This window comes from Triturus cristatus, chromosome 8 (assembly GCF_964204655.1).
Source record: "Triturus cristatus chromosome 8, aTriCri1.1, whole genome shotgun sequence".
Taxonomy (NCBI): domain Eukaryota; kingdom Metazoa; phylum Chordata; class Amphibia; order Caudata; family Salamandridae; genus Triturus; species Triturus cristatus.
Genome location: NC_140591.1, coordinates 448,399,767 through 448,420,396, shown reverse-complemented (window position 1 = coordinate 448,420,396; position 20,630 = coordinate 448,399,767). Strand labels below are relative to the sequence as shown.

General features: G+C 48.3%; 1 protein-coding gene across 3 annotated transcripts in view; it reads left to right on the top strand.

Moving 5' to 3' along the window:
- The first annotated feature begins 3,800 nt into the window (after window positions 1-3,800).
- The window catches only part of MED4 (mediator complex subunit 4), a 119,553-nt gene continuing 102,723 nt past the window's right edge, over window positions 3,801-20,630 (top strand). The window contains exon 1 of one of the 3 annotated variants that reach the window (XM_085621854.1): window positions 3,801-3,951. In XM_085621854.1, the coding sequence (XP_085477980.1) occupies window positions 3,863-3,951 (89 nt within the window). In that variant the 5' untranslated portion in view covers window positions 3,801-3,862. Of the gene's footprint in view, window positions 4,110-20,630 lie in introns of all 3 variants that reach the window. The other 2 variants (XM_085621856.1, XM_085621855.1) reach the window with 2 other exon arrangements.

Below are 20,630 nucleotides of genomic sequence, written 5' to 3'. Positions count from 1 at the left end.
AGGTTGGGGAGGCACCTGCTACATCGCCTTTGTCCTTCCTCCGACATATGTGGCTCCAGCAAACCATCACCGACAGAAACGTGCCAAAGACATTGTGCAAGCCGACTCCACCGGAGCGCAGTTCATGGACGCAGTAAAAGGTCTTGTTCCACTCTGGGGTCCAATGGCAAACAGCCGTGCCATCCGTCACTTAACCCAGGCAGTCGAAACGGCGATGAACATTACGGCTGGCATCCTCGCCAACAACACCGCCGAGTTCCAGGCCGTCCGCCTGGTGGCTCTTCAGAACCGCCTCGTTCTAGATGTGGTTCTGGCTGATCGTGGAGGAGCATGCCGCATCATTGGGTCCAGCTGTTGTACCTACGTACCGGATAACTCACCCTCAGTCTACAAAGCGATCGAACACCTCCACAGACTTTCCGCAGAGGTCCATCAGGAGCAAGAAGAATGGTCACTGGGGAGTTGGTTTTGGTACACTATTAGAAGTTGGGGATGGAGGCTGTTTTCATTTATCCTGATACCAATTGTGATACTATGTGGATGTTGCTTGGGGATTCAGTGTCTGCCACCTTTATGTTCGCTTTTTATGAACTGCATCTGCCCTAAGACTTTGAACTTTGAAGCGGAACGAATGAAAGCTCTGTATGAGATGGAAGTTCGTAGTATTATGGGTATAGATCCGAACTAGACAAGCTGGCGAGACATGTTAAAAGGGAGGACTGTGGAAATTTAGCTCGCAAACTGAACATTATCTGCGCCATCTTGTCTCTCCCCAGCATGACACACAGGAAAGCACACGGCAGCCATTTTAGGCACCCCACTCTCTCCCCCGCTCATTGTCGATCGCCAGCGCGTTCCCCTGGCGCTGCAAGCATCCCCCGCGCGCCGGCCACCCCCGCTCTCTCATACACGGGCCATAAACCCTCTCCTTCTGCGCGACCCTGCCATGGAACCACATCCCACGCCTGACCGACATCCCATACATGGTCATGCATCTCTTTGATAACCCCCCCCTTCCTCTGCGCCCCATTGTCCGAACCGATCCCAGGCCATCACCTAGCCCTGCGGATGCAGTTTATTGCCCCTACTGTAAGGGAAACACCCCGCCTCAAAGGGATTACAGTAGATCAAAGCCCCTACCCCCTGAAACCCGGCCGATCGCACACACCCCCGGGAATTGGCGGAATGTCCAGCTGTGTGATAGCCATCTCCTACTATGGATAGGGTGGGGACTTCCACTGTAGATATGTGTGGGAACGAGCTCGAAGTGGGGATTCCAAGGATGTCTTTCCGTACATCAAAGTCTCAACAAGAATGTGTAACATGTAATAAAGCAATAAACCTGTGTATAAGAGGCCAGGCCTCAGAGATGCAGTTAGAGCACCTCGTGACGATACCTTGCTGTCTGATCTGATGTGTTCTGCTCCGACGGAATAAAAACTTTGTTTCCTGCCTTCCAGTCTCCGGCGCCTGCCTCTTTTCATTGGTAAATTATCGAATGGTATGAGAGGCGATTACCGCCGGGCAATACTTGAAAGGTTATCGACTGAAACTGCCGCTACCGTTTAACAGGGGTAAGATCTGCAGATTATGCAGTGAATAATGGATTAAATGCCATATACTGCAAATCCATAACTATGAGGAAAATGCAGCAGCTACCGAATCACATAAATCCAGTGACTCTAGTTATAATCCTTCCACTGAAGTACAGTGAGCTATGGGCCAGCATCAAGAATTTGCAAGCAAAGTACAAAGCATGGATTTAGAAACTTTTTTTATCAGTCTTTCTTTATTCTGATATTTCTCAAAAAGGGTTCTTTGGGTACTAATAAAGTTTCATTAGTACAGGCAACCCCAACCACTATGTGAGGTTTAAAGTTGGCTGTGTTTCTCCAGACCAAGTACTCAACATATGGTACCAACCAATATAGAAGATATCGGACTTTTACACCTTGTAACTCTCATTGTTTTATGTAATTTCCAATATATTGATTTACTCATTCTCTGTGTACAATATATGAGTGTGATGTAAATCCCTCTGACTACCTACACTGGGACAAATAGCTCTACAAAAGAAATAAAATTAAAATATATATATATGCATGCTGCTTACATAAATGGGTTGAACAAAGTCAATAACCAGTGTCAAAATTATAATTTCTCTTAAGCATTTGTGAAGTGATAACAAACTGCGCACCTTTAGATCCCTCCATTGCACAGGCATCTAGGTATCAGACTCCAGATAGCTCCCAAACATGATGAGATGGCAATAAAAGAAGAGGTGATGGCCCTTTGAGTGAGGCCTTTCTGATGGGCCATGCTGGACATGAAAAGAAGAAACCTCCCTCACCTACTGAAGATTGCTCCTCTGAACAGAAAGCAGACAATCTGCGAGCACTGCTAAATGTGTTCCAGCATTGACAAATTTTACCAGAACAAATTCTGAATATTTCAGTGGGCCCACCCCGGATCCCAGGTCCAGCTCAATAACAGCTGCCCGATCCGCGGTCCAGCTGTATCCCCCCTCTTTTTCTGCACTGTACCCAACTCAGGGGTACTCATTTTATCAACCTCAGTACTATGAAAGACTGATGTGTACTGGACGGAGATTAAATTAGTGACCGTGAGGTCAAACATAGATCCCTGCAGTGGATACATTAGCCCACTGCATCATCAGACCATGCTACTTATCATGAGACTCTGCTCATGTTGCGATGATGTTAAAAGAGGAAAGACTTCTTTGAGCCTTGAAGTGTAGTTGGTAGCCGACGCAGTTCAAATCAGGAAAGAGCAGACGCCTGTCTGCACTCACTGCCTGCCACCTGGAGATGGACGTACCTGGCCCACTCATTGCCTCAGTGACCAGCTGAAGGCTGGAGTCCACACCTGCCTACTACCCATTGCCTTGACGCGTCACCTGCAGGCTGCTTTTGACACATTGCCAGCTCATACTTTGTTGCTAAGCTGACTATACCGAGCTTTTCCTCCTTGGAACCCTTACATAGCACTACCTGCCCAGCCCCTGAGTTGCCATCTTCACCAGCTAAGCAGGACTGGAAACAGGGAAGAAAGCTGTCAACCTTTTCTCAAATATGGCCAATGCTGAACTGCATGTACTGTCTGCCAGTTGCACGTGTCTCTAAACCACCTATATCAGCTTCTTCTGTTGTTTTTCCTGGATGGTGACAGGACGATTTTCACAAGCAAGGCCCTCCTTCCTGCTCTTGAAGACTAACAAAAAGGTAAGGCTGTTTGGAAGAGTTTGAAAGCTATATATTTTAATGGCTGGTTTCTAAACTCTTACTTACAAACATTGAGCATGTAGGAGAGAACTCCAGATAATCTCTCCTACTTCCAATTTAAAATCACCTTTGCCTCTGGGCGCCTATGCCAGCCATTAGTCAGATTTAATGACTCAGGATAGGCATATTAACCAAGAAATCTTTTGTGAAAGATTGCGCTCCATGAATGTGGGCCACTTTTTTGGGGTTGCCCGGGCAGCTTTTTGGTCCCAATCCGACCCTGCTGGCCGGTGCAAGAAAATCACCTAAAACCAGTATTTTTTCTCTAATCACTACTACTTTAAAAAGTAAATATAAGAAGAAAGAACCTTATAATATGTTGTAGAGCGCTCTAATGACTCCTGGCTGGATATTCTAATTTAACAGCACGTTTATTCGCTATCAAGCCGTCCTCAGTCTTCGAAAAATAATTCACTCCAAGATGGCGGTACCGCATAAGGGCGACTTACAGTTGGGTCTTTATTTTTACTGTCTGTCTTCTTTGTCTAGTAGTCTCAATTCAAGTCCTCTTTCTTCCTCAATGAGGGCGAGAGAGGGCGCTGCAGAAACACAAATCAGCCATGGCTGCTGTGGTGCCCGGTGGACCAGAGAAGAGCGGAACGAAGGAGAGGCTATTGTCCACGCTGGATGATCTGGAGGTGCTATGCCGGTGAGCGACAACTGTTTCAGGTTCAGAGATAAATTTGCGGCTCCCCTCTAAGCTAGCAGTTCCGTTGTCGGCCATAAGGTGCACTCACTGCAAAGCAGGCTTTACCTGCCAACATGCTTTCATGTTTGCCAGTGCTTACTACATTGATCTTTACGCAGGTACGGAAATAATTCAAAAACTTCGTATAATCTTTGATGTAGTTAACCAGTGCTTCACAGTTTTCACCTTTGTTGTTTGTCCACAGCAGCTTCGGTGCTCATTTTGATTTCTCTGAATGTAATGGCACGTGTATATAAACACAGTAATACGGTATGTTGTCACATTGTATTTTCCCTTCCTTGTACGACGTGAAACTGTTTTATCCCGTTGTCTGCAGTTGTCCTTCTTTTGAGCCTTTGTGTAATTTATGTAAGTTTATGTGGTCTCTGGCTGCCAAATTTATTCATCCTCCGTTTGCTTATGGGGCCAGTCGTTTAGGGCTAAATGGTTCGGCAAAATGGGATCACATTATAACAAACGTAAGCCATTTTCACAACTTTCTATTCTTAAAGCGTACCTTTAAACCCTCTCTGTATTCCTTTCTCCTCACTCGGCGATGGCGTTCAGCTTATACTGTGAAACGGGTTCTTCTACTCGGTGGCTTACATCACCTCTAGTTCCTGATCCATAGGTTGACTGCAGTCACAGTAACCTGATGTTAACAAACTATCCACAAATCTGTTGTCCATTGCAGACTCACCTATCGTCCCGGTGCATTGCCTAAGCATGGTTCACTGTAATAGCCTGGGTTGTGCACTCTAGTGGTATAGATCTATTTAACATCCTTAGGGTCAAATGGGCTCCGGACAATTTCATAACAAGCTTTCACGTGGATTTCAGATTGTCTGAGGAATACTTTGAAATGGAAATTGCTTTGCCAGTTATGGGCTTGATGGGCACGTACAATTAAAACTTTTCCCTCCGGAGGACGTAACATTTTCCTCAAGAAAGTGTTTTATCATGCACTATTAATTGATGACCACAGGGATTTGTGTCTTTTAAAGGCATATGTGAGGTGCCAAAGTCGCTCTCAAAGCTGAAGGTGATGTGTTGAATCATTCTCAAGTATTAATCCTGACAAGATTCAGAGCTATTAGGTTCTCACATGGCATGTGTGTAGCATTTTTGTATTTTTCACTTTGGGTGACACTATCACAAAATTTGCCAATTGCTTACTATTAATTTCAGAATGACTGCTTTTGTTGTTTAATTACTAAGTTATGTGGAGGCTGATTGCCTAGGACAGGTCTGGTAGTAGCAGGAGCCTAGCAAGGGGGGGGCTTATATTGTTGAGACACATTTTCGTGAACATTACTGGAATGACAAAACCCTGTCAAGGGGCGTGGGAAGCAGGCTGGGGAAACGGACAACCTCTGACTGAGCTTGTGTCCCACTCTATAGTCATTGGAGTTTGTGTCGACAAGTGGTTGCAATGTGTCTTTCAGGGTTTTAATTGCTCAAAGTCAGATTCAAAAGTCTAGTTTTTATGCATCAGTTAAGACACTTCTCTTGTGTTTCTACTTTTAAAAATTAGAACCCCCTTTGTGAAGAAAGTGGAGGAGTTGACAATCCCTTTTTCCTCACCGTCTATCTTTTTTAGGTCTTGCCTAGGCAGCGCACATGCGCTGCTCTAGCAGATGACCTTTCAAAATTGGCCAGCTCTTTTCAAGCAATCGTGCTTGTGCTGGCATCCATCTTGCGGGAGCGAGCAGTGGCACGCAGGCCATCTGTTTTCAATTGGCGTGGCCGCGCGCGCTGCTGCTTGCTCCAGCAAGGTGCGCCTCTGCTCGCTCCCGCAAGGTGGGTGCCAGCACAAGCACGAGTTCTTGAAAAGAGCTGTTTGCATTTGCCTGCTCCAAGAGCGCGCAGGGTGCCATCTGTTTGTAATTAGCCTGGTTGCTTTCACCATGCTAATTCGAAACAGATGGCGCTGCGGCCGTGCTTGTTAACTAGCGCATTTGCGTTCGCCGTTCTGCCGTGCTCGGGGTGCCGGGAGCGGCGTGTGACCAGCGCTTGTTCTTTTTGGTAAAGCACTCCATTAGAGTGCATTCATTTTCCAGCTGTCGCCCTCGGTTACTTCACATGCCTCTTGCAACACTCTCAGCAGTGTGCTTCTCTCCCGCCCCGTTTGTGATGCTCTTACCCAAGTGTTTCCCCCCACATTGCTTACTAACCTGTGTGCCTCTCCCTCCCGTCTCCACATTGCTCTCTCACCTTTGTGCTTCTCTCCTCCCCCCCCACTGCACTACCTGCCGTTTCCACCCTCCCCACCCCGCTGGCTTTCTGTGTTGCTTCCACCAGCCACACATTCTGTTGCTTCCATCTCCCTCCACTCCACCCCCCCCCCCCCTCCTGCCTCTGGCCACCCTCCATGTTGCTTCCTCCATCAACCCACCTGTTTTTTGTGTTACTTTTTTCTTTTTATTTGCTGATCCAAGTAGGATTGGTAAATAAAAAGAAAAAAGTGTCTGTGCCATTTTGTATGCGTGCACCTACAAAATGAGGAAATCAGCCGCATCAGAGGCTTTTTCTCTCATATAGTCATGCTACATAGCATCGGGGATGCTGTAGAGCATGGTTAAAAACATTGGCATAGGTTTACAAGGGCGGGGCATATTGGCTTTGGCAATGCTTATGCTTCAGTCCAAACCTTTTGCTGTGCTGAAAAAACAAACATATTCTCATAGAAACAAAACTCAGTAGCGGATACACCTTTGAAAAAAATATTCCCAATACATAACATTAACACCTGCGAATACGTTAGCCCGCACAATATCTCAACAAGTTGTTTTACCCACTGCTGACCTGTGGTGTGTGCTGCAGATTACAAGACTGAGTGGCGAAAGGCTGAATAAGACTTTCATGTTCCCAAGAACGATAACTTGAAAACTTTCATATTGAGTAACGTCTCCAGTTATTTATTGGCAAAAACGACAGTATTATGAGAAGAAAAAACTAGTTATTCTTAATAAATGACGTGATTCCGCCATATACCCAGTAGAGAGCTCAGCAGAGGATGGCAGTGGAAAGAATAGATTTACTTAAAAGGCAGACTCCTTGTTTCAGTCACTATTGCTTCAAGGTCAGACATGACTAAGAGCATCCGTACTCGAGAACCAATTACATTCTGTAGGATAAATGGGAATCTCGGCAACGACGCATCTTGATGCGATCTAATTTGATATGGGTATAATGTTATAGGGTATGTAGGACAGCCCAACTGTTGCCATGTCTGGGCTGCTGTTGATTTTCACCTTTTGACCTGGTTGACTGCTTTCTGCAGATGACGTACAGGGGTCGTCTTTAGCAAAGCCTTAATTCATGTTTATCGCAGACTCCCCTTTCCGAGTTGCTCTCCCATCTTCCCTCAGAAGGCGTGCATTTTCAGTTTATTTTCCAATGTGAAAAAAATTGAACAAAAGCGCTCTGTTGCATTTGGGTTTCAGGGGCACAATCATGGTGAAGTCCTATTCCGCAGACGGTAGTCTCTACCTGTGCCATCCCGGGTTCTGAAGGGTACATTTGAATTCTCAACAGCTCGTGATGTGGTCACCTCTGAAACGCAGCCAAGCCCTTGAATCATCATCTTTCTGAACCAGCTCATCGGTAATAAATTGAAATAGTCCTTGTCATGACTTCATGAGCTGGGCGTTAATGGAGAAAACTGGAGTGGTTTTAATTATTTTAAGAAGCAATATAGATTTGAACTGCGATTACGTCTGCATTCTAAAGAGGTGTGGAGAGGTGTGGCTCACTGGTTAGAGGCGACAGATCCGTAAGCAGAGAATCGGCCAGGGACCAGGGTTCAATTCCCGCCGCGGCAGGGTCGTGGACCAGGGTCAAAACGGACTCGATAATTCTCGCCTCGGTACCTACTCTAACCAGGAACACACTCGGCAACTCTGGGCATTAAGCTTGCCTCATCTCTACAATGGCCCCCCACAGACGCCGGGTATGCCTGGTTTCACCTTGGAGATACCCAGAAAGGGACCATCTCACAGGGATAGCCAGGACAAGTTCCCCAGTGGTCTATAGCGCTGGGACACTTGCGAGTAGCTGTGCGCTGAATAAATTAAAATAACAAAAAATAACATAAAGCAGGGCAAGGAAAGGACAAATGCTTGGTTTCCACAACGCCAGGTTTTCGAGACTTCATATGTAACAGGTCCTGCTTGGGTCTTGGTACCCTTACCAGAGTCTGTTGATGTTCACTAGGTTTCTCCCTCTCGGTTTATTCAAAGCCAATAGGTCTTGCCTTTTTAAGTTACCGACTTTACTGATGCTTTTTCGCAATGTTGTGCAGCATCTGTAAAAAGAAATGCTTTTTGGTGATGTGCACCATTTGAAACAAGCATTGGCATAGCCAATAGGTCTCGCTTTTGGGACCTTATAAGTGTTTAGCCATGCAACAGTTGCATAACTAAATACTTATAAGGTCTCAAAAGCGAGACCTATTGGCTATGCAAATGCTTGTTTCTGTTTATTACTGCTCTGTAGTAATGGCGGCGCACGGGTGCCACCATTAGTAATAAACAGGAGGAAAAAAAAAACTGGCTCATGGAGAACATCAAAGCGGCTGTGCGGCCGCGAAAGTGGGGCGCGCGCCTGCGCACATGCACTGTAGCTCTATGCTACAGTGTTGGCACTTTTTTGAGCCCTCACAATAAGTCTCGCCAGACCAGCGCATGCGCTGGGTTAGGCGAGACCTAAAAAACAATGATGCAAATGAACGTGTTATAGTGCTTATGTGCACATATATAAGGATTTTTTTTTTTTTTAAAGCTTTGTGTTGCATTTTTGTACATTTCACCCAACACAACGTCTTTGCTGCCGACCTAAGTGATAACACTTGCACCATTTAAAAAAAAAAAATAATATTACAAGATGATGGATGCTACGTGGAGTGGTAAATTTAAAAAAAAATCTTTTACTTGCACAAAAGTTTTTTTGAAATCTGAGTGGCCTGGCACCAAATGGCATCTGCTAAGCCCTCCAAAACATTGAAAAATATATATTTTATTTTTAGGACCACGAGGGATGGGGAGCAAAGGCATAGTGGGTGAGAGAGAACTAATGCGGAAGGGAAAAGGGGAGCGAGCAAGGAGGTAATGAAGAAGGTTAAAGCACTATGAATTGTCGTGATCTATCGTAAGACTACAGTAAAAGAGACCATAAATGCAGTTATGCATCTAATGACTGGCACTAGATGTAAGCACTGGATCCCTCCACCGCTTAAGGATCCCAAATGCCTTTCTTGAAGTAAGGCACTCTAATAAAGATGTCTGCCTCACTACAAGGTAGTCCACCTCTGGAGGGGCCTGCATTACATGTAACAAGCATTGGCATAGCCAATAGGTCTTGCCTTTGGGACCTTATAAGTGTTTAGTTATCCAGCACAATATCCTTGGTGCAACAACATCAAATGTTGCATGGCTAAACACTTATAAGGTCCCAAAGGCGAGACCTATTAGCTATGCCAATGCTTGTTTGACTTGGGATCAGTGATACCGTGGCCCCTAGGAGTCTTCTGTCAACTCACAAAACACCTGGGATTTACCACCGAATGACATGCAGTCAGGCTGCCCCATCTCCTTGTCTATAATCCTCCAATTTTTAGGTCTCGCCTAGGCAGCACTTGTGCTGTCTCTTAAACATGCTGTATTCAGGATATGGGCATGAAGCTCCGCCCACTTTCCACCCTACTTTTTAATTGGCTCCTGTCACGGTCCTTTGTAAATGGTGGCTTTTCCTTGGTCAATAGGCTTAGTAGTCCCTTCTTAGTTCCACCCTTTCTCTTCTTGTAACCTTCCATGAGGACACCCCTTGTTACATGTGTTGTTACGCAGTACGTTTTAATTGCAGCCTTGGAGCACTCTTTTCTTAAATGGCTTTCTCCTGCCTGCTTTTGCAGGCTGGACACGCTCTCCGGCAACACTTATGTTTTTTTAATGTAGCCAGCGCAGCACACCTCAGCTGGAATAACGTCAGCAGCACCTTTCTTTTGTTATTTGCGTTGCTGAACTCGGCCGCGTGTCTTTTTTTCTGTTTATTTACTATTGTTACAATGGCAGCACCCGTGCTTGAGCATAAAACATCTTAAGCTAAAGCGCGGGTGCCGCGATTGCTTCAAAAGTAAAGTAATAGAATTTTTCTTTTCTATTTCTTTACTTTTGAAGCAATCGCGGCACCCCCGCTTTAGCTTAAGATGCTCTAAGCGCAAGTGCTGTGATTGCTCTGCAATGCAATGGCTCTCGCATTACTGAAAGTTTGAGCTATTGGCGTATTATTATCAGCAACGCCAAAAACTCAAACTTACAGTAATGCAAGACCTATTGCATTGCAAATGCTTTATTTTGTAAAAAATTTTGCAGGAGGGGGTGCATCAGTGGAGTTACTTTGTAGGTGCATTACACCCGCAAAAGTGAAAACTAAATAATACGTTTGAAAAATTCTTGTTCTTCTCAGATGTCAGTTGCTTCAGGGGTTCATTAAGAAAAATGCAGCCTATGTTCGAAAATTGCTACACAAAATTGTGACCATTAGCATTTGATTGGAAGATTCAGCAACATTAAACACCATTACAACGGGAAAATATTTTGATTTTGAGAAAAATGATTGCTCTATTTAGTTTGTCATTAATGCTGTAACGTAACTGACCTAATAAATGCTAATCGTTGTGAGTGCTGGGCCATCCATATCGTATTCTACATGGATGAACAATGAGACTGGTTTCCTCAAATTTTTCTATTGGTGTTCGTTTTATGAGAGCAAGGCAGTTTTCCTGCAACACCACTACTTCCTCAAGATCCCTGTTAGTCTGTCAAGTATGGCACATGCTGCTGGCGATTGCCTGCGTAGAATCTGATCCCCATGTTGATCACCCAAGCGTGAGCTGTTCTCTTTTAGTTTGAGGTTTCATTGAAGATCTACCATTAGAAAAATTAAGTCTCCATTCGTAGATATAAAGTCAGTTTTTACTATCTTGATAATGTCTATTACGATGAAAGTGGAAAAACCGTCAAACTCCTGAAACACTACATGCTCTGAAAGGCACAAATATCAGGTTCTATTAACGAATGACAACTATTAAGCATTGGCAATGCAATCGGTCTTGAATTTATGAAAGTTGGAGCTATTGGCGTAGTAAATTACATTGATTTTTACTTTTGCTTTTTTGTTTGAGTTGAATGATCATATTTGTATAACTCTATTGCCATTCGTATGACCTCGCAGTTCTGGAGGACCAGAAAATGAAAAATAGGTTACAAAGGAGGGGAGGTGAAAAATAAATTACACCAATGGAAAAAGGAATTAAAAAAATAGGGAAAGAGTTGCTGTAAAGGGTCGGGGATAATGCATGATGGGAGAGCGCGTAATACTAGAGCAGGATTTGTGCGGGAGAGACCGAGCGAAAGAGGGTTTAGAGAGAAGTGTGGGTGAGTAACGTGGAGAAAGGATGGCTAGAGAAGAATAGGGCAGGTGGAAGGGATTAGGAGAGGGAGTGGGAAACAGAGGGCGGTTGCAAGTTTGTGAGAAAGAGACTAGAGCAGAATGGACGAAAGAGAGCTGGGTGAGCTGGTGCATAGAGGGAGAGGAGAGAGTGAGGAGTTGTTTGGGATTAGTCAGCATTCGTACATCAGCTGAAAGCCCTGAACCTATGGCTGCATGATTAAGGGTGTGGGACTGTCACGAACATTTCAGAGGTACCCAGAAGGGCAGGAGTGTTGTTATGAACTATACTCCAGGTTTTAGTTAAGAAATTACTTTTCTTTTAAACAAGAACTTAGGATAAAACTTTTTTTTTTTTTAATTTATTTTTTAAAGTTTTAAAACAACCTTTATTTATCACATAATGGACGTACACAGCAGGATGCCTACAACCATACTTGGCCGGCAGCGTGTGGTAGCAAGGAAAAGGTAGAAATGTACACAGCAAATCGCCAACAACCCAAAAGGGCAGGCTGCGTCTAACAGCAGAAACAGGTGTCGGTCTTTTGCTTTCCCTTTTATCGTTCTTTTGTCCCCCTCCCCTCCTCTAGGGGGTGGTACGTAGGGTCCCAGTCCCTAATAGAATCAAGTAACCCTTAAAATAAATGAACTTCTATCAACTTGCCTCACGGTGGAAGTGGTCTGCGAGGGCGCCACAACATCCCGCCCAGAAGGCCGTCTGCACATCATGATTCGGTCGGTGGTGTGCAGTCATTATAGTGGGGGTCTCCAAGGGCCGTTCAAATCTCGCATATCCCAATGACCTGCCCCTCGCCACCCCCAGCAAGTGGTGTGTCAGCCTTCAGATCTCTTAGTTCCTGACCAATTCCCACCAATATCCAGAGTTGCCAGGCCTCAAGGGCCGCCGCCCGCGACTCCCTCCGCAGCCCTCATCCCGCAATTTCTCCAGCACACTGACCGGGGGAAAAGGCTGTAGTCGGCACGCCCAATGTCTGTGGGGGAAGCAGTAGGTATGTTTTTAGTGGGCTCCATATGTCTCGGGCCGGGAGTTCGCCGGAAGGAGGTCAGAGTATAAGGCAAGTTGTTCCTGCCAGCGAATCAGCGTCTCAAGCCATTCCTTAAACGTAGGTGCCCTCCCTCTACCCCATCTACAGGCCACCTTCCATTTAGCAAGGAGAAAACAGAAGGAGGCAAATTTTCTGTGCGCCATCGGGAGTCTCTCCGTGTACCCCAGAATGCCGATCAGCGGAGAGGGCGGGATCACAATGTCCAACATTTTCCCAACCGCTTCAAATATCCGTTCCCAATATTCCTGGAGGGCCGGGCAGCTCCAGGCTAAGTGTAGCAAGTCTGCATCATCAGCCCGACATCTACCACATCTAACATCCTCCTTCAGGCCGTATCGATGCAGGCGGGCGGGCGTGTAATAGTAGCGTTGCAGGTATTTATAGTGCGTAATACGCAACCTGTAGCTAGCCGCCACCTTCTCTGTCTGCACACAGCAATAACGCCACTCTCGATCTGAGATGTCCTGTCCCAGTTCGTGTGACCATTTAGCACGAGCAGCGCTCTGCGGCACGTCTGGTTCTTCGTATAGCGATCTATAGAGGATGGAGACCAAATGTGATGGAGTCTTTGCCGTCAGAAGCGTGTGCATCTGCGGAAGCACTTGCGGTTCCCGTGGATACTCCGGGGTGCAGGCCCGCATTCCCTCCCGGAGCCGGGCGTATAGGAATATTTCCATCCCCGTCGGCGGAGAGTCACCACATAGCTGCTGTAGTGTAGCAAATTTCCCATTTTTATATAAGTCTCCCCAAGTATGAATTCCTCGCTGCCTTTTGAATTTTTTGAAAATACCCTCCTGCAAGAGGGTCAGGTGGGGATGATACTCCAGCGGCAAGCGGGGAGAATAGATCATTGGGGCCTTCTGTTTGTGTACAATCCATCCCCATGCACGCACCGTGCAGTCCACAGTTGTGGGGATGCGCTTGCGCCGTGACACAATCTGCAACACCGCTCCCTCTATCGGGACAGGGTCTGCCAGCCAATGCTCCGTGGCCAAATGGGCAGTGTATTTCGGGCCATTAAACCAGTAGTACGCATAGTGCGCCTGAGCGCACATATAATATAGTTCGAAGTTGGGTAGCTTGAGCCCCCCTACTGCGTACGGACTAGCTAGTGTCGCCCACTTCATCCGCGGCTGCTTACCACCCCACACAAGTCGCAGAAGCTCCGTCCTCAGAGTATCAAAGAAGGATCGGCCAGGGTGGTACGGGATATTCATAAAATAGTAAAGGAACTTAGGCAGCACTATCATTTTCACCAGGGATATCCTGTCGGCTATGGAAAGCGGCATGGCTATCCACCTCGTTATCGTGTCGCGGAGCGCGTCAATGGCTCGGCCTTAATTGTCGTGGAGCAGTTCTTCCCTGTCTAGGGCGACATCAATGCCCAGGTATCTTACGGTGGAGTCGCACCACTCCAGCGGGTATTCGACCGCAAAGGGGGCCACCGCAGGGGTCAAAGGGAGAAGTTGAGATTTTGACCAATTGATCTGTATTCCAGAGAGTCCCCCAAATCGCACGAACTCCCTGAGGATTGGATTAAGGTTGTGCACCGGATCCTTGACATAGAGGGTGACGTCATCCGCATATAGCGAAATCAGAATGGGGCGAAGCAGGCATCTCAGGGCTCTCTCCTGATGGTACTGGCGAACTTTGGCCGCCAGCGGCTCCATCGCCAACGCGAACAATAGCGGCGACAACGGGCACCCCTGCCTGGTGCCCCGCGATAGTGGTATAGCCGCAGACTCTTGCCCATTAATTTGTACTCGGGCTAACGGCGCTTGATAGATCAATTTGATCCAGGCCGAGAAACCAACCGGGAAGCCCATGTACCGGAGCACTGCATGCAGATATTCCCACTCAACAGAGTCGAACGCCTTGGTGGCGTCCAAGAAGACTGCAGCAAGCGGCAGCTGCGGGGACACCTGTTGCACGATCGAGAAGAGAGTGCGGAGGTTATGGGAAGTGGACCTCCCGGGAATAAATCCCGCCTGGTCCGGTAGAATTAGCTTATCCATGAGGAGGTTGAGTCGGTTTGCCAACAGCTTAGTGAGGATTTTACTATCCATGTTGATAAGAGATAGGGGCCGATATGAGTCGCACTTGTTGGCCGGTTTACCCGGCTTTAGAATGGACATGATAAGGGCCTCTCTCATGGTGGACGGCAGTTCCTGAGTCTCCAGGGCCTCGGCGTAAACCTCCTGTAAAATAGGGGCCAGCTGGTCCAGGTATATTTTATAAAAGTCGCTCGGGAGTCCGTCCGGTCCCGGCGCTTTCCCGGACCGCAACTGGAAAACCGCCTCGCGAAGTTCATCGCTCGTGAAAGGCGCGCACAGAAATTCCCTCTGATTGTCCTCCAGATATCCCAGCGTAATATCCCCAAAGAAACAAGGGAAGTCAGCTGTATTGGTCCCTTTTGATCTGTATAGCTCAGCATAGAAGTCCGTAAAGGCCTGCAATATCTGGGCACTGTCCCTGTGACAGGTGCCTCTCCCATCTTCAACCTCAAGGATGTAGTTGGCGTACCGGGGCAATCTGATGTTCTGAGCCAGTGCTCTCCCAGGCCTACCGCCCTCCCCATAACGCCGCGCCTGGGCATATTTCCCTCTGAGTTTCGTTTCACGCTCTGCCGTCTCCATATAATCAGCAAGTGTCTCTCTCAGCTTAGCTTTCCCCTCCCCAGAGTCATTCTGCCAAACAGTCTCTTCTAGGGTCTTTAGTTCCCCCTCTAGCCTAAAAAGCCGCCGGTGGATGTCCCGCAGGACGCCAAAACTTTTAGCCATACAAATCCCTCGTATAGCAACTTTAAATGCCTCCCAGTGTCCCCACCCGCTCAACTGATCCCTTATTCAGTAAAAAAAAAATCTGCTATCGCCTCTCCCACCTCCGTTTTAAATACTTCGTCCAGCAGTGCCTCCGGGACCAGCCTCCAGCACCTGTAACCTGTGCTCAGACTGGGGACAGCCAGAGCTATACACACTGGGGCGTGATCAGACAGTGTACAGGCCAGATGGGCCGCCTCCCGCACCCAAGGACAAATCCCGCGGGAGCCAATCCAGTAGTCCAGTCTTGACCAGGACTCATGTATCGCCAAGTGGAAGGTGCCCTCACGTCGCTCCACGTGTCTGTATCTCCATAGATCCACCAAACTTCCGTCCCCCAACAATCCCCTCAGCGCGCCCTGACTACGTGTGTAATGTTGCGGTAGATGTGAAGATCGGTCTTTCGTGTTGAAGTGCCCTCCCCACAAGACGTGAGTGGCACCAATGTCCAGTATCTGTCCCCATAGTGCAGTCAGTGTCAGGGCTATCAAAGTTGGGGCCATAATAGCTCATGATGACCACCGAATGTGCTCCTAGCGAGCCCCACATCATGCAGAATCTGCCCTCTCTGTCAGCGCGTGCCCCACAAAACCGGAAATGCGTGCCTTTCTTAACCAGGATGGCTGTTCCCCGGGCATATGTAGAGTAAGCCGAGAACACTCTGTGAGATGCCCATCTGCTTCCGAAGGCCGAGGGATTCCTTGGGTCAGTGTGTGTCTCCTGCAGCGCCGCTATGCTAATGTCATGGCGGTCCAGGTATGAGAGAATCTGTCTCTGCTTCCTAGGATCTCGCAGACCCCTAACATTCCACGATAGGAGACTCACCACATCTCGTTCCCTCCTCTCCATGCTTGCATCCTAATATGGGCCTGCGATTTAGCGCAAGCGCGACTAGAGCTAGTGTCTGTGTGTGTCCGATAGTGCAGTGTAGTGCCTACTGTCTCCGAGCGGTGATGTAAAACCGTGTCAGTAGCCCATGCAGCTGTCATGTTGACCCTTACCTCCACTCCCTCCTGAGGCTCTTCCCCGTCCCTCCCTCCCAAACTCTCCACCCACATCAGCACCCCAATTGTGCTGGGATCCCATAACCCTCCCTCCCTCCCCACAAACAAAAACATGCGCCCAGCTCTAAACTCCAACATCGAGCAGGCAGAAGCCAATCAAACAAGAAAGAAAGTGTTTCCCAAAGCTAACTATCCGTAGGTAGTGGGGACCACCCGTGGTGGGGCGCAGGTGTGCCTCTTAAACCCTCGTGTCCCTCAAGTTATCGGGACTCCCCGAACCCTCCCCAATGGCTCTGGGGGGCGAGAGGGTTAGGGGAGAGGGTGCCTGACCCACCTTAGATGGGCCCCTTCAAGCCCACACAATTAATACAGTTCAAGCGAGTCTATGCAAATGAGACAGTTCGGGCCGCCCTGTGCGGATTCTTCCCACTCTAGCATGTCCCAAATTAAATCTGTGCTTGCCTTACGTGCTCGCTCATCTGTCAGCGGGTGTGTCGCCTCCAGGCCATGCTGCCACCAGCTGCCTCTGCGTGGTTCAATGTTCGAGACCGCCCTCGGCAAAGTTCCATCATGCCGTCTCCGCCGCGGACCAGTCCAGGTCAGATTCTGCTGTCGCATGGCCCAGGCCCATCAATCATGCACAAGAAGCTCCAGTCAATGCAGCTGCGCGCACGGTGTGCCAGTTTCAATAGACCTCAAGCAGGTGATTGAGATCTCGATTGGCCCCCAGCAACATCATGCACCGGGGAAGAGCGCTTGAGGGACCTGAGGAAGTCTTCCGCTTGTTGTGGATTGGTGCAAACAATCGTGCGGTCTCGATGGCGTATCCTCGGCTTGGCCGGGTATAGGAGAGCATATTCAATGTTTGCCTTGCGCAGTTTCTGCTTCACCTGTACATATTTCTTTCTCGCCTCCTGGACAGCCATCGTGAAATCAGGGTAAATGGATAACGCATTCCCTTCAAACCGTAGGTCAGGCATGTCCCGCGCCTTGCGCAAGGCCACATCCCGGTCTCGATAGTTAAGCAGTCGCGCCATTATTGGTCTTGGCGGAGCCCCAACCGGTGGCCTCGGGCCCAGCGACCTATGAGCCCGCTTGACTGTCAGATGCGCTGAGAAGGAGGCCGCACCCAACACGGAGGTAAGCAGCCGCTCCACGTAATCCTCCATGCGACCCGTGGCAGTGGACTCCGGGATCCCTATTAAGCGGATGTTGTTTCGTCGGCTTTGCGCTTCCAGATCCTCATTCTTGTCCGCGATAACTTTGAGCAGCTTGTCCATTTGTGACACTTGCTTGGCCATGTTAGTAGCATTATCCTCCGTGTCAGAGATTCTCCTCTCAGCCTCTTTAAGCTGCTCTTCATGCTTGTCGACTTTCAGAACCAAGAAATCGAGGCGAGTGTTCATGGTGTCCATTTTCCCTGAAAGAGCATTCAAGCTTTGCTGCATCACAGTGAGCATGGTTAGGGGAGGGGCCCGCAGCGACGTGGCCGGGTCCCCCTGTTCCTCGGCGGAGGAGCGCGTGCTGTTTTTCTTTTGCTCGAACGGCAGCCTGGACTGGCGCGCGTCCGTCTTCCCCAGGATGCGTCCTCTCTGAACGTATGTTCTGTCAGGCACCGCCGGGTCCCTCTTCAGGGCAGTATGCACCTCCGGGTGTCACAGCGTTTCAGTCGCAGCCCGCTCCGCACTCTGTGCCCTCAGTACCTGTATTGCCGGCTGTGCCCAGACGCCACTCGAGCACACGGATCCCTGCAACGTCCCGCTGCGTCGCCGGTGCCCCGCACAATCCAGGCCTCTGGCCGTAGTGCGCTGGGCAGTGGGTCCCTCTACGCAGCGCCCATGCTGAACGCAAGCGTGTTCTCGGTCCGTGCTGTGTGTACTCCCTTCTCAGACGGCAGGGAGCGTCTCAGCTACACCGCAGCCTCCGCGGGCCCCCCAGCCGTGCACCAGGCCAGACGCACTCCCCTCAGCAAGCAATCTCAGGGACAGTCCAGCAGTCCCCGGCCTCTTTTCTCCTCATCTGCCTTCCACCGCCAGGGCCGTACCCCAGGTCGCGCATCAGCTGCCTCTCCGCCTCTCTGGAGTGTCGTTCAACCCGGGGGGGCATGGGGGGGGGGGAAACGGGACAGCAACTCCGTACCTTCCGGCGGACACCAAGGGTTCTGCCCTGCCTCACGGTCGTCTCCAGTGGTCCCGGAGGCAGGCCGAGCACCGCAGCTTCAGCCCCCAGCCGGCGCGCTCACGGGGGCACAGTCCTCCGGTTCCCGCCCCGGGTCCCCATTTGATCCAGAGGGAGGGGGTCAGCAGTGTCCGCGCACGAGGTGTGACCTCCGAGTGCCCCGTCAGTGGTCGCGTCCGGAAGGCACCAGCCGCAGGGTTCCCGCAGTGGGTGACGGGGCCTCCTCACTCCTCTGCCGCTCCGAGGCCTATCGCCACACGGCCGCACCGACACTCGCGTTGCAGCAGTGTCCGCTACACGCCTCCAGCCGGGACACGCACCTTCACCGCAGACAGTCGCCTCCGCAAATATCTTCACCACCGCAGCAGATGGCCGGCCCAAAATTATAGCGAGTGTTCACCTCCGCATGAGGCTTGCTTTCAGCATAGTTTCTTAGTCAAAAGAATAGAACCTCCTTGTCACCAAAAACACTCAGATCAACACACCTTTCACACCAAGGGGATGAGGATGGACAGCATGAGGATAAAAACCAATAAGAAGAAATAAATCAGGCAAATTTATTGAACAATTCATAAAATAATGTGAAGATACAAAAAATGTACAGAGTCAAAGCTCTGTTTTCGGATTGGTTGAATCTTGGAGACACCAATCTAAGATTTACATCGCACTATAGCAGGACCAAGGTTGATTTTTTTGGATATCATGATAAAAGATGCAAATGGAGTAATGGAAGTGGAGTTGTTTACAAAGCCTATGGCCAAAAACACTCTACTCCATTTTTCAAGTTTTCATCCCAAATCCCAAAGGGATAGTATCCCGTTCAGCCAGTTCCTCCGTCTTCGGAGGAACTGTTGGGATTTACAAGACTTTTATAAGCATGCTGATGTCCTAAAATGCAAGTTTAAAGATAGGGGCTATCCAAAGAAACTCCTGACTCATTCCCTCAAACGTGCGAGGTTCTATGACCGAGCCGCCTTGGTTAATAAACCGGTAGCTAAAAAGGAGTCACTTAATAAAGTGGTGTTTGTCAGTAAATTCTGCAATTTGAGTAATCAAATTAGGAACATTGTTAACAGAAACTGGCACATTCTTAATCATGTTTATTTATTAATGTGATTTATTTTCTCCGATGCCCCTGTGGTTTAGGCTATGTGGGGGAAACGGGGAGGGAACTACGAGTCAGGCTACAAGAACATAGATCAGCAATCAAAACAAAAAAATTGACCGCCCCCCTTGTTTCACATTTTCTTGAGTCTGGACATGGAGAGAATGACTTCATGTGGTTTATTTTGGAAAAGGTCAGAGTAGATAGGAGAGGTGGCAATATCACCAATAAACGTAAAACACGTGAACAATGGTATATTTCCCATCTTAATACTGTATATAAGGGGCTGAATTCGAGAGAAGAATGGGAAAATTTGTTAGTAGCAAGATGATGAGTATTAATATATTTTCTTCTGTGCTGTGTTGTGGTACATATATTCTCACCTGTCTTTTACGGTAGTTTTTGCGGCTTGACATTAATAATTGTGATGCTAACGTCTGCCGCTATTAGACACACTTAGATTTTGTACCGCATTAGGTGTGACTGTACTTTTTGTACCCTTCCAAGATGGCGCGCCGATTCAGCGAGTGCCTGTATGCGATCTATTTCCAGTGGATATTTCCTCGTAAGAGGTGTGTCTATCTCCTATGGCTGACAAAATTATGGTGATTTTTTTCGGTTGGACATCAATAGCAGTTATGCTGATGTCTGCCGTGATTAGGCATACTCAGATTTTGCACCACATGAGTTGTAATTGTACTCTTCGTACCCTTCGAAGATGGCGCGCCGGCTCTGTAGGTGTCGGTATGTGATTTATATCCAGCCGCCATCACTTTGGAAGAGGTATGTGTTCTTCCTTTTGCCGATAGAATTATGATGTGTTTTTTTCGGTTTAGTCTTAACGAATTTGTCACAGAAGCAAACTGGGCATCATATTAATAGCCTTGATGTGAACTGTTGTTATTAGGCACACTCAGATTCCGCACTGTCCCTCTCAAAGATGGCGCATCATCGTGCGGGCGTCTGTATAGGATTAACAGTCAGTGGTCATTACCCCGGAAGAGGTGTGTTCACTTCC